General features: G+C 47.4%; 1 protein-coding gene across 3 annotated transcripts in view; it reads right to left on the reverse strand.

Annotated features, from left to right (window-relative positions):
* Positions 1 to 15,151: 15,151 nt before the first annotated feature.
* Positions 15,152 to 17,382, reverse strand: part of CCDC6 (coiled-coil domain containing 6) — an 88,209-nt gene continuing 85,978 nt past the window's right edge. The window contains exon 9 of one of the 3 annotated variants that reach the window (XM_054034299.1): positions 15,152 to 16,543. In XM_054034299.1, the coding sequence (XP_053890274.1) occupies positions 16,352 to 16,543 (192 nt within the window). In that variant the 3' untranslated portion in view covers positions 15,152 to 16,351. The remainder of the gene's footprint in view (positions 16,544 to 17,382) is intronic. The other 2 variants (XM_054034301.1, XM_054034300.1) reach the window with 2 other exon arrangements.

Genomic DNA, 17,382 nt, shown 5'->3' on the forward strand with positions numbered 1-17,382 from the left:
AACTCTACCACTGCACCAATGTCAATCGTGGAATGTCAACTTATCCCAGTTTCAAACCATAGCTCAGCAAGTACACAATGTTGTTTAGACATTTCACATAAACTTTTAACTGTTTGACCAAAATTATATGTATTAGCAGACATAGGAACATCACACCAACCTAGCACAAATGAGATAAACTCACAAATAACTTATTCTTTAGGCCCCTTTTATGCAGAACCGATCAGTTCACTTATCCTGGACAGCTTTCAGTTTATACAACACAATTTGCTTTTGTTTAGTGTCCTTCTCATTCCAAAAGATAGTGAACTGGGTTGAAGTCTTACCTGAGCTGGTATGCCAGTTTTTATTAATACTTGATAGTTCTTATTTCTTCCAGAAATTAAAGCTTTTATAGCAGTTAAATACCATGCTGTCAGTGAAAAATCAACCAGGAATAAGAAAGATTTTTATTGGGAACAGAAACAGTTACTGGTCACAATATTTTTTGGTGCAAGTCTCCATCTCCTGGCAGGAGGATAGAATTGCCACTATTCACCACTGTTTTGCTGATAGCCAAGAGTGAGAATTCTTGAACTTCTGAGAGCTCTTGAACTCGCACTAATTGATCATGAAGTAACAGCCAGAGTAGCATCTGATCTGAAATTCCATCTCAATATCACAAAAGGCCACAGTTGTGGTTCTAGCACAGAAATTAGGTTGAGGGCAGAGGACTAATTTATAGCATTGATGTGGGAGAAAAACCAAAGGTTAAATTTGGGGGTGGAGAGAAAAAGTGGTAATGGTGGTACACTGCAAAGCTCTGTCCTCAAAAGTAAGTTCTGCCCATGTGAGCTGCCAATATAGGACAGCACTCAGTAATACATGCAGATGTTCAAAATATGAATATCATCTCTGAGCTCCACCAGGTCTTTGAGCATGGCTTGCCGTTGGTGCGGCTTAACTAGGCCCATAGGCTCTATCAGGCTCCTTCCTAAGAGAAAAATGTGGTGGCATCTTCCAAATGCCTCCCATTGGTGGCACCAAATGGAAACATCACTCACAGTAAGTTGTGCAGATCTGCGATACCCTTCTCTTATGTTAGAAATTAAATAGTTCAGAATGGAAACATTTAAATCATTACCATTGGGCCTCTGAGATAACCCCTCACTAAAGTGAATGGAGCACTTTGTTCCAGGCTCTCTGCAGACTCAGTTCTGCATTGGTTACAGTTGGTTCACATTATTGAGGTTTTCTTCAAAACACATTTTGTTAAAAATGAAAGCTCAGATTCTGGAGAACAAGATAGTAGCTTTAAAAGAGGTACAGGTAGGCTGTATCAGTACATACTTGCTCAATTCAAGCCCTTGAGAAAATACCACAAGAAATACTGTTTTTGTGGTAAGCAACAGAGGGTCCTGTGGCACCTTTGAGACTAACAGAAGTATTGGGAGCATAAGCTTTCGTGGGTAAGAACCTCACTTCTAGAAAGTGAGGTTCTTACCCACGAAAGCTTATGCTCCCAATACTTCTGTTAGTCTCAAAGGTGCCACAGGACCCTCTGTTGCTTTTTACAGATTCAGACTAACACGGCTACAGATTCAGACTAACACGGCTACCCCTCTGTTTTTGTGGTGTTTCCCTTCACACTAGGCAATTAAGCCCCAGCCTTATGTTTCAGGCCCCCTGAATACTATCCACAAATGGCTTTTCTTCCTCTTTGCTTCACACAAGAGATGAGGCAGGGACTAGATACACATCCCCACACTGCCCTTAAAAAAACTGGGGACAGTCATCTCCCTAGTTCAACTCATTGCCCATGTCAGGGGAGAGAGGAGTGGTAGTCAGTGCATGGGAAGATGAGGAGCAGTGCAGTTTGAGAGGGCAGCAGGCAGTAGTGCTGAAAAAAATTCCTGCTAAGGGACCCCATTACTCTCATTTCATTCCCAGCCTTGTTTCTCCCCCACCTCATTACTTATTTTTAGCATCTTCTGCACATTTCTTACACTGCTCATTTCCTCCCATCTCCTGCTCCTCTACTGCGACCCTTCTTCAGATGCCTGTTCCTGTTATAAAAAACTTAGGCCACTTAGTATGGGAACAGAAATAATGCCATGTGATTTAGGTAACCAATCACCGCAGCCTGAATATTCAAAGGAGAACACTACAGCAAACAAACAACTCAGTTTCATATATATGCTCAATAAAAATGATTTGATAAATAAAGAATAAACTCAAATTGGTAAAAGTCATGTTGCAGAACTGTCCAGTAGAAAGTGAGACACAAAGTGGGTGAGGTAATCTCTTTTATTAGACCAACTTCTGTTGGTGAGAGACAAACTTTTGAGCTACACAGAGCTCTTCTTCAGGTCTGGTAAAGGTACTCAGTGTCACAGCTAAATACAAATTTGAACAGATCGTTTAGCATAAGTAGTTGGCACATATTCTAAGGGAACATTCAAAGTGAAGTGAAATACATGGAATATGGTTGTGAAAAAGGGCTCAATCTGACAAAAATAGTTTACAATCAAGTAGCTCTAGTTAGAATTATGTTGTATTGCACTTCATGCTTGATTGTCAGAGAAAGGATTTGAAAGGTGGATAATAATGGCCAGATACCAGAACCTTTGATGCTACAAAGAAAACAAGGAAACTGCCAAATTTTGAACTGCAGAAAGTGTTGTGACCACTTAAGTAACCATACAAGCAGTATTTGGAGAATGGCTAAAAAGAAGCCTGGGCAAAAATATGCCATGTGAGGAACGTTTTCATACTGCCTTCTTGTCCTCCAGAATGTAAGCTTTCGTTATTTAAAAGTAAGCCTCCAGCTCTTATGGTTTGTGCGATAAATTTGGTTCAGTTTCAAGGCTCACTGAAGCAGTGACATCTGCCTGTTTGCAAATCCTGAAGCAGCTGAGGGGTACACCCCATTCATTTCAATGAGTTTTAACTCCGATGACAATGAAACTACTTTAAATGTCAAGATGTTAGAAACGAGAAAGCGAATCATGTCATGAAGATCTTACTCCTGAAGGCATCCTGTGCCAAAAAATTCAAAATTCGGCATACAGTATTTTAAAATTCTGCAAATTTTATTTGTCAAACAAGTGTGGCAGCACCAGCATGGCATTGGGGAGCATAGGCCACTGGCTGCACAGAGGTGGGAGATCACTGTGGAGTTTCCCCGGACACAGACTCAGCGGTGAGGCTGCACCAACCCTGACACAGCACAAGGACTGGGCCTGCCCCAGAAACATCCCAAGGCCCTGCCCCTCCATGCCAGGTGTATCAGGTGTGGGCAGGCAGGCTCAGCCCAGCAGGATCCAAGTGTGGAGGGGCTTAGTGTGGGGTGATCCAGGTGTGGGTTTAGAGGGGTCTGTGTGGGGCAATCTGAGTGGGGGATTGAGGTGCAGGGGTTTGTTGGGGAGGGGGGTGATGTTCTGGGTGCAACAGTAATAGGACTCTGCAGGGCGGTCCAGATGAAGATGACTGGAGCTCAGCAGGGGGCTGGATCTAAGGTGGCTAGAGTTCAGTAGGGGAGTCTGGGTGTAGGAGGGGATAGAGCTCAGCAAGGGAGTCTGGGTGTGAGGGGGCTAGATGCTAGGAGTATTGGGCTTAGTGGGGTTGGGGATCCAGGTGCAGCTGGTTGAAGATCAGTTGGGTGGAGACCCAGGTGACTCATCGGGATGGTCCAGATGCAGGGGGTGTGGGGCTTGGAAGGGGGACTTCTGGGTGTGCGGGGAGCTCGGCTGGAGGGTCGGGGTATGAGGAGTTCTGGCTGCATAAGGGTTTGGCAGATGGGGGAGCAGCTCCCCATACAGTGATGCTCCCCCTGCAGCTGAGGAGCAAGGGATTGGGGCAGGAAGGGGGAGAGGGAGAGGGAGGAGTTTGCAGAGCTTCCTGCAGCTTGGAGAGAAAGCTGGAGGTGGGTCTGACTCAGCGCTGGATGCTGTACAGGGGAAGAAGAAGTCCCGTCCTCCCCAGCCCAGCCAGACTAGCAGCTGAGCCTGGCGCAGGGTAGGAGCCACCAACTGGATCTTCTCCAGTTCTGGCCCCTGCCCCACAGTGATTTATATGTCTGCCAGCTGCCCTGGGCACCCAAAACATACTGCTGGGGTGGGTTACATGACTGCTCTTGTGGCTTCCCTTTGCTTCCCTATCAAAAAGTCATTTTTCTACAGGGAAGCAAAGAAATCTGCGGGGGACATGAATTCTGTGCATGCACAGAATTCCCTCAGAAGTAAGATCTGCAGAGACTACTGTGAATGACCACATACCCCCACAAGCAAGTAAGGCTTGAGAAAGTATCACCAGTTGCCCCCACCCCCAAACAGAAGCCAGCTCAAAAAGGTTAGTACACACCTCTGGAACATAGCTGGACCCTACAGGGGGGAGCCAACCCTAAAGTGTCCACAGAGCATATAAGATGAAATTTTCAGCATCTGCACAAAGTACTGCAAGTGACATCTCATATGTACACAATTAATTTGTTGATGGAACTTAGATTACCACTACCTCCCTCAAATGTGACTTCTGTGTGGAAATATCAGAGACAGCCCCCACTGGAACTGGAAACAGCAAGATGGACAACATTGTAAGCTAGGGTAGTCTCACTCTCTTGGTTTTCTAATTCTTGTCTTCCCTTCCCCACTCCCGCATGGACAAAGGCCAAAAAGATTAAGAGGTTGAGGGGACATTTCCAATACTAGGAGGCATAAAAAAAGGAGTGTTTAGTGCAAGTCTAAATGAAGGCACAGATGAACTAGACTACACACATTACAGCCCAGCCCCCCGAGAATAAAAACACAAATCAATGATGCAGATAATAATATGGAAGGAAGAGAAAGTAAACCATTAAAGCCTTTCCCAAAGTGTATGAGATCTTGTACCTTTCCATTCGTGATTAGCAAGCTCCAGTCCATGTCAGGAAAAATAGTACTCAGTCACTGACCTGGTTTTTATCCAGCAAATCTGCGCTTAGTTTAACAAACCTTCATCTATCTAGGGACTTCTAAGCAGGCTAGCCCACAAACAGCCTCCCTCAGCTGGGGTTAGGGAGACACTGGGGTAATTCAACAAAGAGATCCCAGCCACCATGTGGTCTGGAAGCTCCATGTGGAGATGTCCATCTCCTCCAATACAATGGCCAAATCATTCAAGAACTCTTGACATTAAAACACTGAGGTGCAGAAAGGTTGAGGTCTACTCCAATTCTGTCTGGCATTGAGGGAACCCGCAATATTTCTGCAGGGAGGATATGGCTCTAGATCTGCCTGGTGATACTTTCTTTCTCATTAGGAAGCTTGGATTCCATTCTCTGTGGAACAGTTACCATACTGAAGATAGACAGTCACAGACTTGCAGCCTGGATAGTTCAGGTTCCAGTACTAGCATACATAACTTGTCTGTTTAAATAAATGTTTATATAGCAAGAAAGCTTGCTCACTGCTAGATAGGACATGGTTTCCAAAGCTGATGTGGAAAGGCTGGTTAAAAAAAAAAAAAAGGGGGGGGGAGGAGGGTCACAGGGCAGCTTCTTTTATTATCAAAGATCCCAACGTCAGAAACATGAGTTTAAATCTGTCATGTATATGTAAAAAATAGACACGAATCCAAACAGTTTCTGAGAGGAAAGGATTATTTAACAGTAACTCTTGCTCTTTGAATGTTTTGACTCTACAGAGCCATGCTCTAGGAGGCTTGTGCCTATCCACAGAACCTCTCTCAGAGCAATAGGTGTCAGTGAAGGGACATGCATAATTCTCAAACCCAACATTCCACCCTGCCCTCTAAACATTTCCCCCTTCTTCTCTACCTTCAGAAACCCTATTTGGAGTGAGAATCCAAAGCAAAAAGAGAAGATCTTGATGCAGGCAATACATTCAGACCACAAATTACTGTAAGTAGCACCCCCCCCCCCCGACATTGCTTCCATGTAGAGATTAGCTTTAGCAGTGGGCTAAGTACCCCTACTAGTTGAATAGTGACTGAAGTACTGTCTTCCCCCAACCAGCACCAATTCTTGATGCACTTGAAGCCCTCCAGATCTTCTCGGAGGGCACACTGCTGATACAAGACATTCAGGAGCAAGAACATTAGGTATTTCATAATAGGACTGGATGCATACTCTCACAGCCCTTGAGCTGGAGGTAAACACCTTTAAATTTAAGGCCACCGTTTGTTCATCTTTCTAAATGACTTTGTTCTGTCCAAATAGTAGTTAATAGCTCTTGACATGTAGGTGTATAACCTCACATTTACACTCAATTTTTAGCCCCATGAACCAGAGCCATCTCCTGTGCCTTTGCAAGATGTGGAAGTAGATAGTTCAAAGGTTGAGAGCCCTGACCCAAATCCTCAAGGGGTTGAGAACAGGAATTATGCTCCATAGAGCAGGCATGCAAAAGTTGTTTATCCTTAGGTCCAAAACAAGACAGAGGCCACCATTTCTTCCCTGGTCAATTGTCCCCAAGACTCAAAGGTTAAAATAAATGGTTTCCCATGTCTCAAAGGGGTGGAGCAGTACAGGAAAAATTAGGAGGTGCAAGTTCCAAGACTCATCACATTCCTCCGATGCATCCTCTAACTTTGTACGGGTGCAGCAGCAATACCTATAGCTGAAGTGGCAGATCTTTGCTTTCTTTAGGAGGTATGGAAATATCTTCCAGGTTATTTCATGCTCTACTGGCAGACAGCTTCTGAAGAAGACTGCTGTAACTTACATATGAAATCAAAATACAGATTTTCTGCTGACTACAGGGTGATTCAAGCCCAAAAGAGCTGGCTGTGAACTTTGTGATTTTCATCCTTCTAACAGACCACTCTTCCTTGGGTATCTTGGACACTACTTCTGGGGTGCTAGCCATGGCTGAAGCCATGTCTGGACACCATCTTGATTTCCATGAACGAATCCAGATATTTCTTTTTTGTCCTCAAGAATGTACTGGGGACAAGGAGGCAAAAAAGCAAAAACACTTGGAAATGTATAGGTAGCCTGATAATTGGCAGCCGCAAAACTCAGATCAGAGGCGCATAAACCGGTCTTCCTAAGATATCCAGTCATTTGAACTGCCCAGGGGTCAATTACATTTCCAGCTCCGTATATCTTATTTGGAAAAAATACTAGAAAAATAATTTGAAGACCTTGTATAAGAAACTGGGTTTCCCTGTGACTGAAATAAGAGTCGGAGTGGATTCAGACCTCTTTAGGGAGCTGAAACATTCTTACTGACATTAAGAATTATTCTCTCACTCATGGAGCTCTAGGATGTCAAAAAGCTTGTGCAGCTTCCTGGGCAAAGCTGCAAAGAGAAAGGACAGTTACCTGTTCCGTAACTGGCATTCTTTGAGATGGGTTGCTCAGGTGTATTCCACAGTAGGTGTGTGTGCTCGCCACGTGCACCGGTGCCGGAAGTTTTTCCCTTAGCAGTACCCCTAGGGGGGAGCCCCGCTGTGACCACTGGAATGGCCCCTCTATATTGCGCTATAAGGGGTGCTGCACGCTCCCCCCCACCCTCAGTTCCTTCTTGCCAGTCAACTCCAACAGATGAGAAGGAGTGCAGGATGTGGAGTACACCTGAGCAACACATCTCGAAGAACGCCAGTTACGGAACAGGTAACTGTCCTTTCTTCTTTGAGTGATTGCTCATGTGTATTCCACAGTAGGTGACTCTAAGCTATACCTGATGGAGGTGGGTAGGAGTTTAAAGGTTACCAGGGCGGAGTACCGCCCTACCAAACCCGGCGTCATCCCGCGTTTGGGAGACGATCGCATAGTGCGAGGAGAAGGTGTGGACAGAGGACAAAGTAGCAGCTCTACAGATGTCCTGAATAGGGATATGACCCACATACGCAGCCAATGAGGCCTGAGATCTCGTCGAATGAGCCTTCACTATAAGAGGCAGGGAAACCCCTGCCAGGTCGTAACATGTGCATATGCGCGAGGTGATCCAGCGGGAGATCTGCTGGGTGGAAACTGGTTGCCCCCTCATGCACTCAGCTGATGCAATGAAAAGGTGAGGGGATTTCCGGAATGGCCTGGTCCAGTCTAGGTAAAAAGCCAGCGCTCTACGCACATCTAGCATGTGTAGGTGTCCTTTCTCATTGGAGGAATGGGGCTTAGGACAGAGAACTGGCAGGAAAATGTCCTGGTCCATGTGAAAAGCCGAGACTACCTTCGGCAGAAAGGCTGGGTGCGGGCAGAGCTGTACCTTGTCCCTATGGAAGACCATATATGGGGGATCAGAGATCAGGGCCTTAAGCTCCGAGACCCAGTGGGCTGAGGTGATATCATGGAAAGTGGCGTTCCTGGTGGCTAAGTGGGACCAGGAACATGTGGCCAAGGGTTCAAAGGGGGGGGCCCGTGAGGCGGGAGAGCACTAGGTTCAGGTCCCAGAGCGGGACCGGGGATCTGGCGTAAGGGAATGCCCGATCCAGATCTTTCAAAAACCGGGAAGTCACGTGGAGGGCAAATACCGACTGACCAGACACCGGAGGGTGGAAAGCCGAAATTGCTGCTAAGTGTACCCTGAACAAGGCGGGCACCAGCCCTTGGGTTCTAAGGGACAGTAGGTAACCGAGGATGAGCTGGAGCGACACGGATGAGGGGGAGGAGCCCCTCTCCCTTGTCCACGTGGAGAAACGATACCATTTGGACAGGTAGGTTCATCGTGTGGACGGCTTCCTGCTCTCCAGCAGGACTTGCCTTACATCCTCAGAGCACCTCCCTTCCTCCTCGTCTAACCATAGAGCAGCCACGCTGTCAAGTGAAGTGCGCCCAGGTCGTGGTGGAGGAAAGATCCTCCATCCTGGGAGAGGAGATCCGGTCCGAGCGGCAGTCTGCGCGGAGGGGCCACTAGAAGTTGTAGGAGGGCCCCGTACCAATGTTGACGGGCCCAATCCAGCGCTATCAGGATAACCCTTGACCGTCTGTCTTCACTTTCTGTAGGACCTTGCCTATCAGGGTGGGAAGGCGTAGAACAGGCAGCCTGACCATGGAATCAGGAACGCATCCGATATCGCTCCTTCGCCCCCTCCCGCCTTGGAGCAGAACTGAGGGCAGAGGCGATTCTGGTTGGTGGCAAAAAGATCCACCTAGGGAGTGCCCCACTCTAGGAAGAGCTGCCTGGCAACCTCCCAATGGAGTGACCACTCATGCTGTTGGGAGAAAACCCTGCTCAGGCGATCGGCTTGCGTATTGCGCGTGCCGGGTAGGTGAAAGGCCCTCAAGGAGACGTTGTGGGCTATACAGAACTCCCACAGGGATAGGGCTTCCTGGCACAAGGCTGAGGACCTCGTGCCCCCTTGCCTGTTGATGTAATAGATCGTGGTCGTATTATCCATGAAGACTCTGACCATCTTCCCCCGCAGATACCGGTGGAAGGCTATACAGGCTAGGCGCACCGCCCTGAGTTCCCTGACATTTATGTGCAGTGACAATTCCAAGGCCGACCATCTGTCCTTGGTCTGAAAGCTCCCCACGTGGGCTCCCCACGTGGGCTCCCCACCCCAGGTCCAAGGTGTCTGACACCAGATGTATCAAGGAGAGGCCTCTCGGAAGGGGATCCCTTGCAACATATTGCTCGGGAGGGACCACCACTCCACTGCGGCCACCACCGCGGGTGGAAGCGTGACGACCTTGTCCAGGCCATCCCTGGCTTGGGAGTATTGGGAGGCCAACCAAAGTTGAAGGGGCCGCATCCCGAACCACCGAGGTGCGTGCCACCATATGGCCTCAGAGTTGAAAACCGTGACTGAAGCTATGAGACCTTTGAGCATCTCAAACCTGTCTCGGGGGAGAGAGGCCATGGCCACTACCGAGTCTAACAGCGCCCCTATGAAGTGTATGTGCTGAGCCGGGACTAACGTGGACTTGTCCTTGTTTATCACTAGACCTAGACTGTTGCAAGTGACTAGGTGGAATTCCACCTGGGCCTGTATCTGGGATCGAGACTTGCCCTTGAGCAACCAGTCGTCCAGGTAGGGGAAGATTTGCAGCCCGTTCCACCTGAGGTGGGCTGCCACCACTGCCATGCATTTGATAAAAACCCTGGGGGCCGTAGAGAGGCCAAAGGGAAGGACTGTAAACTGGTATCAAGTATCAGAGGGATAGCCATGTTAGTCTGAATCTGTAAAAAGCAACAGAGCGTCCTGTGGCACCTTGGATGTGAAAGTATGCATCCTGGAAGTCCAGGGCCATGAACCAATCCCCCGGGTCTAGGGACGGAACACTAGAGGACAAGGACACCATACAGAACTTACAACGGACCAGAAACTGATTGAGATACCGCAGGTCAAGGATGGGCCTGAGGCCACCTTTCGCTTTCAGGATCAGGAAATACCGGGGTTAAAACCCCTTGCCCTGGAATTTCCAAGGTACCCTTTCCACCGCACCCAGGTTTAGAAGGAGGGCATGCTCTGGGTCTTCGGGGACCTCCCGGGACGGAGGATGGTGGGGAGGGGGGCGAATTGCAATATGTACCCCTTGGAGATGGTACTGAGGACCCACCGGTCAGACGTTATATGGGACCATTGCACTCAGAAGGCAGGTAAACGGTTGCCAAACACCAACTTTAACAACTAGGGGGCTTCCCAGGCAACAGGCCCGGTGGCCCCCCGCAAAGAGTCAAAAACGCCTCTTCCCCTGCCTCTTGCCCTTCGAGGGGCCAGGTCGTGGGCCCGAACGGGACTGGCGCTGGGATCTACGCCTCTGCTCCCTCAGCCTCTTAGGCGGGGGCTCATATCTGCCCCTAACTGGGGGAGTCGAGGTCTGAGGCCTGGGTTTGTCCTTGGGTGGCGGAACATACAGGCCTAGGGTCTGCAGGGTGGTGCGAAAGTCTTTCATCCCATACAGATGAGTGTCTGTTTGGCCCGCAAACAGGGTTTTCCCATCGAAGGGCAGGTCCTGCATGAGGGACTGGGATTCCACAGACAGTGAGAGCCACGATGCCCTTTGCATGGAAATAGCCAAGGCCATCAAACTGGCCACTGTGTCCGCCGCATCCGAAGCCGCTTGAAGAGCTGCTTTCGCCGCCGCCACCCCCTTGTCGACTAAAGCTTTGAATTCCCTCTTGTCCTTGTCTTGGAGAAGAGGCTTGAATTTCGGCAGAGACCCCCACAAGTTAAAATCATACCGGCTCAGCAGCACTCGGTGGTTCACCACCCTGAGCTGGAAGCTCGCCGATGAATAAACCTTTTTCCCAAAAGTGTCTAGCCTCTTGGCGTCTTTATCCTTGGGGGTGGGTGCAGGCTGGCCATGTCTCTCACGGTGGTTAACGGATTCCACCACCACCGAGTTTGGGGTTGGGCGAGTGTACAAGTACTCGTGCCCCTTTGCTGGCACAAAGTACTTCTGCTCTGCCCTCTTAGAAATGGACGCCAGGGAATCTGGGGTCTGCCAAAGTCCGATAGAAATATTGGCTACCCCCTGGTGAAGAGGCAAGGCCACATGGCCCGGTGCTGAGGAGGACAAGACATTAAACAAAGTGTCTGATGGCTCCTCCATCTCCTCAGCCTGGAGCTGGAGATTCAAGGCCACCCATTTAAGAAGCTCTTGATGAGCCTTAAAGTCCTCCTGAGAGACAGGGGGTGGCGCCGCTATAGACTCATCCGGTGCCGACGAGGCGACTGGTGCTGCCTCCAGGGCGTCAGGTGGTACTGTTGGCTCAAACCCCGCGTCTGGGACCGGGTGCGGTTCCGGTGGCTCAGTGCCCGAGGACTGATCTTGGTGCCGAGACGTGGATGCCGAGTGGACCTGGAATGCCCCTGCCACGGAACGGGGTCTCACCGGTGCGGGCGCTTGGGGCCATGGTGCCCATTGACACCACTGTCCTTGCAAGGGCGACCCTTGCCACTGGCCCATATGGGGTCCTAGCAGAGCCACTTGCTCTTGAGGGGCAATGCGGCCCAGGGAGGGACGGCTGGGAGCTGAGGCTGACGTCACCAATGAACGCACAGTGCCGTACGAGTGGCTGGGCCAGTCCCGGCCACGTCAGCGCCGACCTCAGGATTTGGACCTCGACAACATGTATACGTCGGATGAACTGTCTCTGGCATCCCTCTGGCGACCATGGCTACGACACCTCGGTGACGGTCGGGATGCGCTCCGAGTATGCGGTCTGTCTTGGCGAACATTCGAATATGGGTGGCGGTGCTGAACTACTCCTATCACTCCGGCTGGAAGAGGAGCGTCGATACCTTCTATCACAGTGCCTGCGGCCCCTCCGGGCAGTGGAGGCCTCCGGAGACTCGCTCTCAGGCAACCCGGCCGATGGAGTAGAGGTCTGTCGCGGGCTATGGGAAGGCCCCTCGGAACGGGCAGGCATCTCAGCCTCGGATCTAGCTGGAGATGGTTGGTGAGCATCCAGTGGCGGTTTCCCTCGGGACTGGGGGCCTGACTCGGGCGGCGTGCCTGGCACCGGCAGGACGAGGATGTCACGTGCTGCCAATGCTGCCTCCAGTGTCAACGGTATCCTTACCAGAGGAGAGGTATGCACGGACAGGACCGGACTACTCCGCTCAGCGTGAGTTGGAGGTCTAGGTCCCGATGGGGATCGTGGGCTGTCCAACTCGGGTCCAACCTCACCCCTATCCTTGGCGCCGTTGGGTCTTCCCTTGCTTCTTAGCTGGGGAGCGGTGCCGACTGGTAGATGGGCCCTTGCTCCGCACCGAGGACACAATGCCAGGCACCAGGTCAGGTCAGCGCGCCGGTGCTGGGGCCAATGCCGACTCCATGAGTAGAGCTCGGAGACGGATATCTCGTTCGCACTTCGCCCGAGGCTTGAACGATTTGCAGATTTTGCAACGCTCACTTACGTGAGTCTCACCCAGACAGCGAAGACACTGAGAATGTGGATCACTTCTGGGCATGGAATTGCGACAGGAGTCACACGACTTGAAGCCTGGGGCACGGGGCATGCCCCATGCCAGGCTAGAGAAACTATCTTCGGTCAAAGAATCGTACCACTAAGGCTAGAGGCGCTACAACAAAGTTGGAGCACAAAGTTCCGACTACCTTCACTGGTGGCAAGAAGGAACTGAGGGTGGGGGGAGCACACAGCGCCCCTTATAGCACAATATAGAGGCACCACTCCAAGGGTCGCAGCGGGGCTCCCCCACTACAGGTACTGCTAAGGGAAAAACTTCCGGCACCGGTGCACGTGGCAAGCATGCACACCTACTGTGGAATACGCATGAGCAATCACTCAAAGAAGAATCATCCTCTGCCCACCAAGTTTTGAAAGACCATAATGACATTCAGAGAAGGGGAGGAAGCAGTCAACACAACCTTATCTAAGGATGAGGTGGAGGAGGTGCCCCTGAGAACTGTCCCACCTCCTCCTCCCAAGAGAATGATTTTATATAATTAAGAACTACTGATCCTGTAAACTCAGATGGAGCCAAAAATATCCTCCACAGAATAAATCCCCGGTGAGATGAACTCTAGAACTCTCCAAAGGAATATCAGAGTCTACTTAGATATTCCCATGCCTGAACCAGACTCCCCTAAGATTTAGCTGCCAAAGAATGGAATGGCACTTGCTTATCTTGGGGGGGGGGGAGGGGGGGGCGGAAGAGAGGGGAGGGAAATAAAAAGAAGAGAATGGTTTGGTGATCATTCCTGCAATGGAAAGAGAGAAACTGGGGGATAGTTGAAGGGAGAGGGCTTTTTATACCCTTAACTGCTGAGCTTGAAGGAATTGTGCACACATCCTAAATACCAATTACTACTGAAAAGTGCTTCTGTGGCCTTCTGGTTAGGCATGAGTCCTATGGCACAGTACTGTCCAAGGAATGTTATGACTAAGGGCTTGTCTACACTGGCACTTTACAGCGCTGCAACGTTCTTGCTCAGAGGTGTGAAAAAACACCCCCTGAGCGCTGCAAGTTACAGCGCTGTAAAGTGCCAGTATAGACTGTGCACCAGCGCCAGAAGCCGCACTCCTAGTGCAGGCAGCTATTCCCCTTGTGGAGGTGTTCTTTTAATAGTGCTGGGAGAGCTCTCTCCCAGTGCTATGCCGCGACTACACAAGCCATGTTAAAGCGCTGCCGCGGCAGCACTTTAACATGACTAGTGAAGATGTGCCCTTAGAACAATCTATTGCAGCATCTTGGGTTGTCTATTTCACCATGCTACACAACTAGTGGACATGCAGTGTGCGACTGGCAAATATTACCATTGTTGAAGATAAAAGCCCACCTGCATGTATACTGGATAAAATAAGAAACCAAGCATGTAAGGGACTCATGTCAAGTTGGCTCTTATTTTTAAGTGAATTTCTCTAGTCCACAGAAGTTTCTGTAGTAGCCTGGTAAATCCATAGCTGCAGAATCATGGAAGACTATAATTCACAAGCAAAACTGAAAATCCATTGATGTTTATTAGAAGGATGTGCACAAGTCTTTACGTTTGTTCAACCTTATTAGCTAAGTAAGGCCACTTCAGTGCCTTGTTACATTTTCAGTGTTTAGTATACATTTGTCAGTTCTTTGCTTTCAATTCGTAACAAATCCCACACTAAAAAGGGAGAGTTCGCTATGTGAAATCTTATAACAATGCTCAAACCTTGCATTACAGAATTTCAATTTTAGACCAAGCTTCAAATTTAAAGTTATGCTGGGTTATTTTCATTTTTTTGAAGATATTAAAGCAACACTACCACACACCTCTTACTCTTTAGCCAGCTTTTACACTACCACTAGTACTAGCTTGCACTTATATAGCACCTTTTGCTATAGAGTCTCCAATAATATTGGTAATATTTGCCAGTCGCACACTATTTTAACTTGATATTTTGATTGCTATCATTGATTACCATTTTCACCCTGCAATTCTTACATAGTTGTTGAATGGCAAATATGAAAATGTATGTACAAGTGTTAGTAAATAACCAAATTTCTATATTTCCTTCTTAAGAACATGCTCAATGAAATGTTAGGTGTGTCAAAAAGCTTTTGTAAACAAATAAGGTACGTAATGGTCTGTTCTCATTAGACCAGATACATATTCTCAAATACACATTTTCTAATTATTTTTTCCATGGCCCACATATGCTAATATCGAGGTAAACCACTTAAAAATATCAATATTATATAAACCTAGCCAACAGGAACTTAAAAATAAAACTAGGTAAGATGCTAGTATCAAAGAAAAAAGTGACACTTTGTTCCACTGCAAAGTGAAACCAAACAATTTATTTGTGCTAAATGAATGGAAAGAATGTATTCAGAATACACTTCTTTATACATTGTACCGGCTTAGGCTGCTAAATAAGCATTCATTAGTGCCATGTTGTGCTACTTTCTCTGTACTCTGTTCTGTTTCTACCAAGCAATACAACATTTTTGGCTGTTATGCCAATATATTCCTATAATATTCATCTTATACCATATTCTCTAATAGTCTTTTGAACATTTAAAATAGTTGTTCAAACTTTGTTTTAGGGGAAATCACAATTAATATATTTCAACAAGAAAAAAAATCAGCTGTTCTCTACAATCACATTGCCTTCTGCAGCAGAAATCAAAGAGCACACTTAAATCAGCCACCAGTAACTTGTTGCAGGGCCACACTTATAGAAGTTCATTGTGACAGAACACACAGTATGGACAGCTTACAAGTTAACATAAATGATAAATCAGACAATCAAATTTTAAGGTCATGACTTGTACATTCCATATACTTTGACAAGTTAGATTCCCCACATTTAACTTCAGACCGCACCATACATTTGAGGTTTTGGTTTTTTTTTTTTTTTAAAACAGGAAAAACTATGAATGTGTCATGTGTGCTGAAAACTGAACCTGTATTAAGCGTATTTATTAGGTGATACAATAAGAGTATAGTCTTGGGCACTGATTAACGTGTCTGACTTTCACTTTTGCACTAAAAGCTGTATCTTCAGATTACTGAAATGTAGTGCTGATTTACCGTATGCTTGGTAAACACTGTTAATATTTAGGAATTTATAATATAGCCCATCATGCCTGTAATTTTATGCAAATTGTCATGAAAAGAATATAAAAAGATATCCCTTTAATTTTACAAACCTAAAAGCCAGGAAAATGAAGCTTTGGAGCCAAGCAAAACGACATAATGCCGTGTTACCAAAGAGAGTAGCAAATGTTCCAGCCAGAGAATGGACATACATGTAGTTCAAGTAAACACTGATGGAAAATTTTGTTAAGTTAGTGTTGTAGACCCACAACACTGGCTGCATTTTTAGACAAAAGTTTACAACACAATTAACAGTGAAGCCTATATAACCTCAGTGCAAGTAAGTCAAATCCAAATATGCCAGGTAAGCCTTTGGCTTTTAGTAAACTGCTCCATGTTATGAGTCCAACTCTGAATACAGGCTGCTGAGCACATGCACTAAGGCTGAGAGGAGGGATGCACTGAATGCTGAAAAGTGGCTGACTGCGATGCTGTTGATTGGACTGTAGGCTGCACAGGTGGTGGTGGAGGTGGAGGAGGTGGCTGGACTGGGGTCTGCGTGTTTGGAGAAGGAGGAGGAGTGGGACGTTTAAATTTGTCAGGGCTGTTACTTCTTCGTGGTGAAGGCCTCTGCAGAACAAATATTGAAATTATGTTGAACATGTATACATTTCTAAGATGCTTTAGCTGATATCAAGAAGTCCTCTTACAGACACATTAACACATTGTTAAAAGGCAAAATTCAAAATACCAAATTAAATTGAAGGATTAAGTCCAAAATATTAAAAAGGATCACAATACAGATTTAGGTAAATAGTTATCAAGACAAATTCTGAATTTGACCTAACTTTGAAATGCACTAGCATAGCACACTGGAACCATTTTTGAGATCAAGAAAGTGCCCACTCCTCTAAGCCAGTTCAGGAAAAATAAAATAGAAATAGAATGTAGGACTGGAAGGGATCGCAATAGGTCATCTAGTCCAGTTCCCTGCACTGAGGCAGGATCAAGCATTATCTAGATCATCCCTGTCCCATGTCTGTGTAACCTGTTTTTAAAAAACCTCTGATGATGGAGATTCCACAACCTCCCTAGGTAATTTGTTCCAGTGCTTAACTACCCTGAAAGCTAGGAATTTTTTTCCCAATGTCCAACCTAAGCCTCCCTTGCTGCAATTTAAGCCCATTGCTTCTTATCCTGGCCTCAGTGGTTAAGAACAATTTATCACCCTCCGCTTTATAACAACCTTTTATGTAACTGAAGACTTATGTTCCCCCTCAGTCTTCTCCTCTCCAGACTAAAGAAACCCAATTTTTTCTATTCTTCCTCATAGGTCACATTTTCTAGTCCTTTAATCATTTTTGTTGCTCTGCTCTGGACTTTCTCCAACTTGTCCACATCTTTTCTGAAGTGTGGTTCCCAGAACTGGGCGTATTCTCCAGTTGAAGCCTGAGTGCTGAGTAGAGGGG

Source organism: Malaclemys terrapin, chromosome 7 (assembly GCF_027887155.1).
Source record: "Malaclemys terrapin pileata isolate rMalTer1 chromosome 7, rMalTer1.hap1, whole genome shotgun sequence".
Lineage (NCBI taxonomy): Eukaryota > Metazoa > Chordata > Testudines > Emydidae > Malaclemys > Malaclemys terrapin.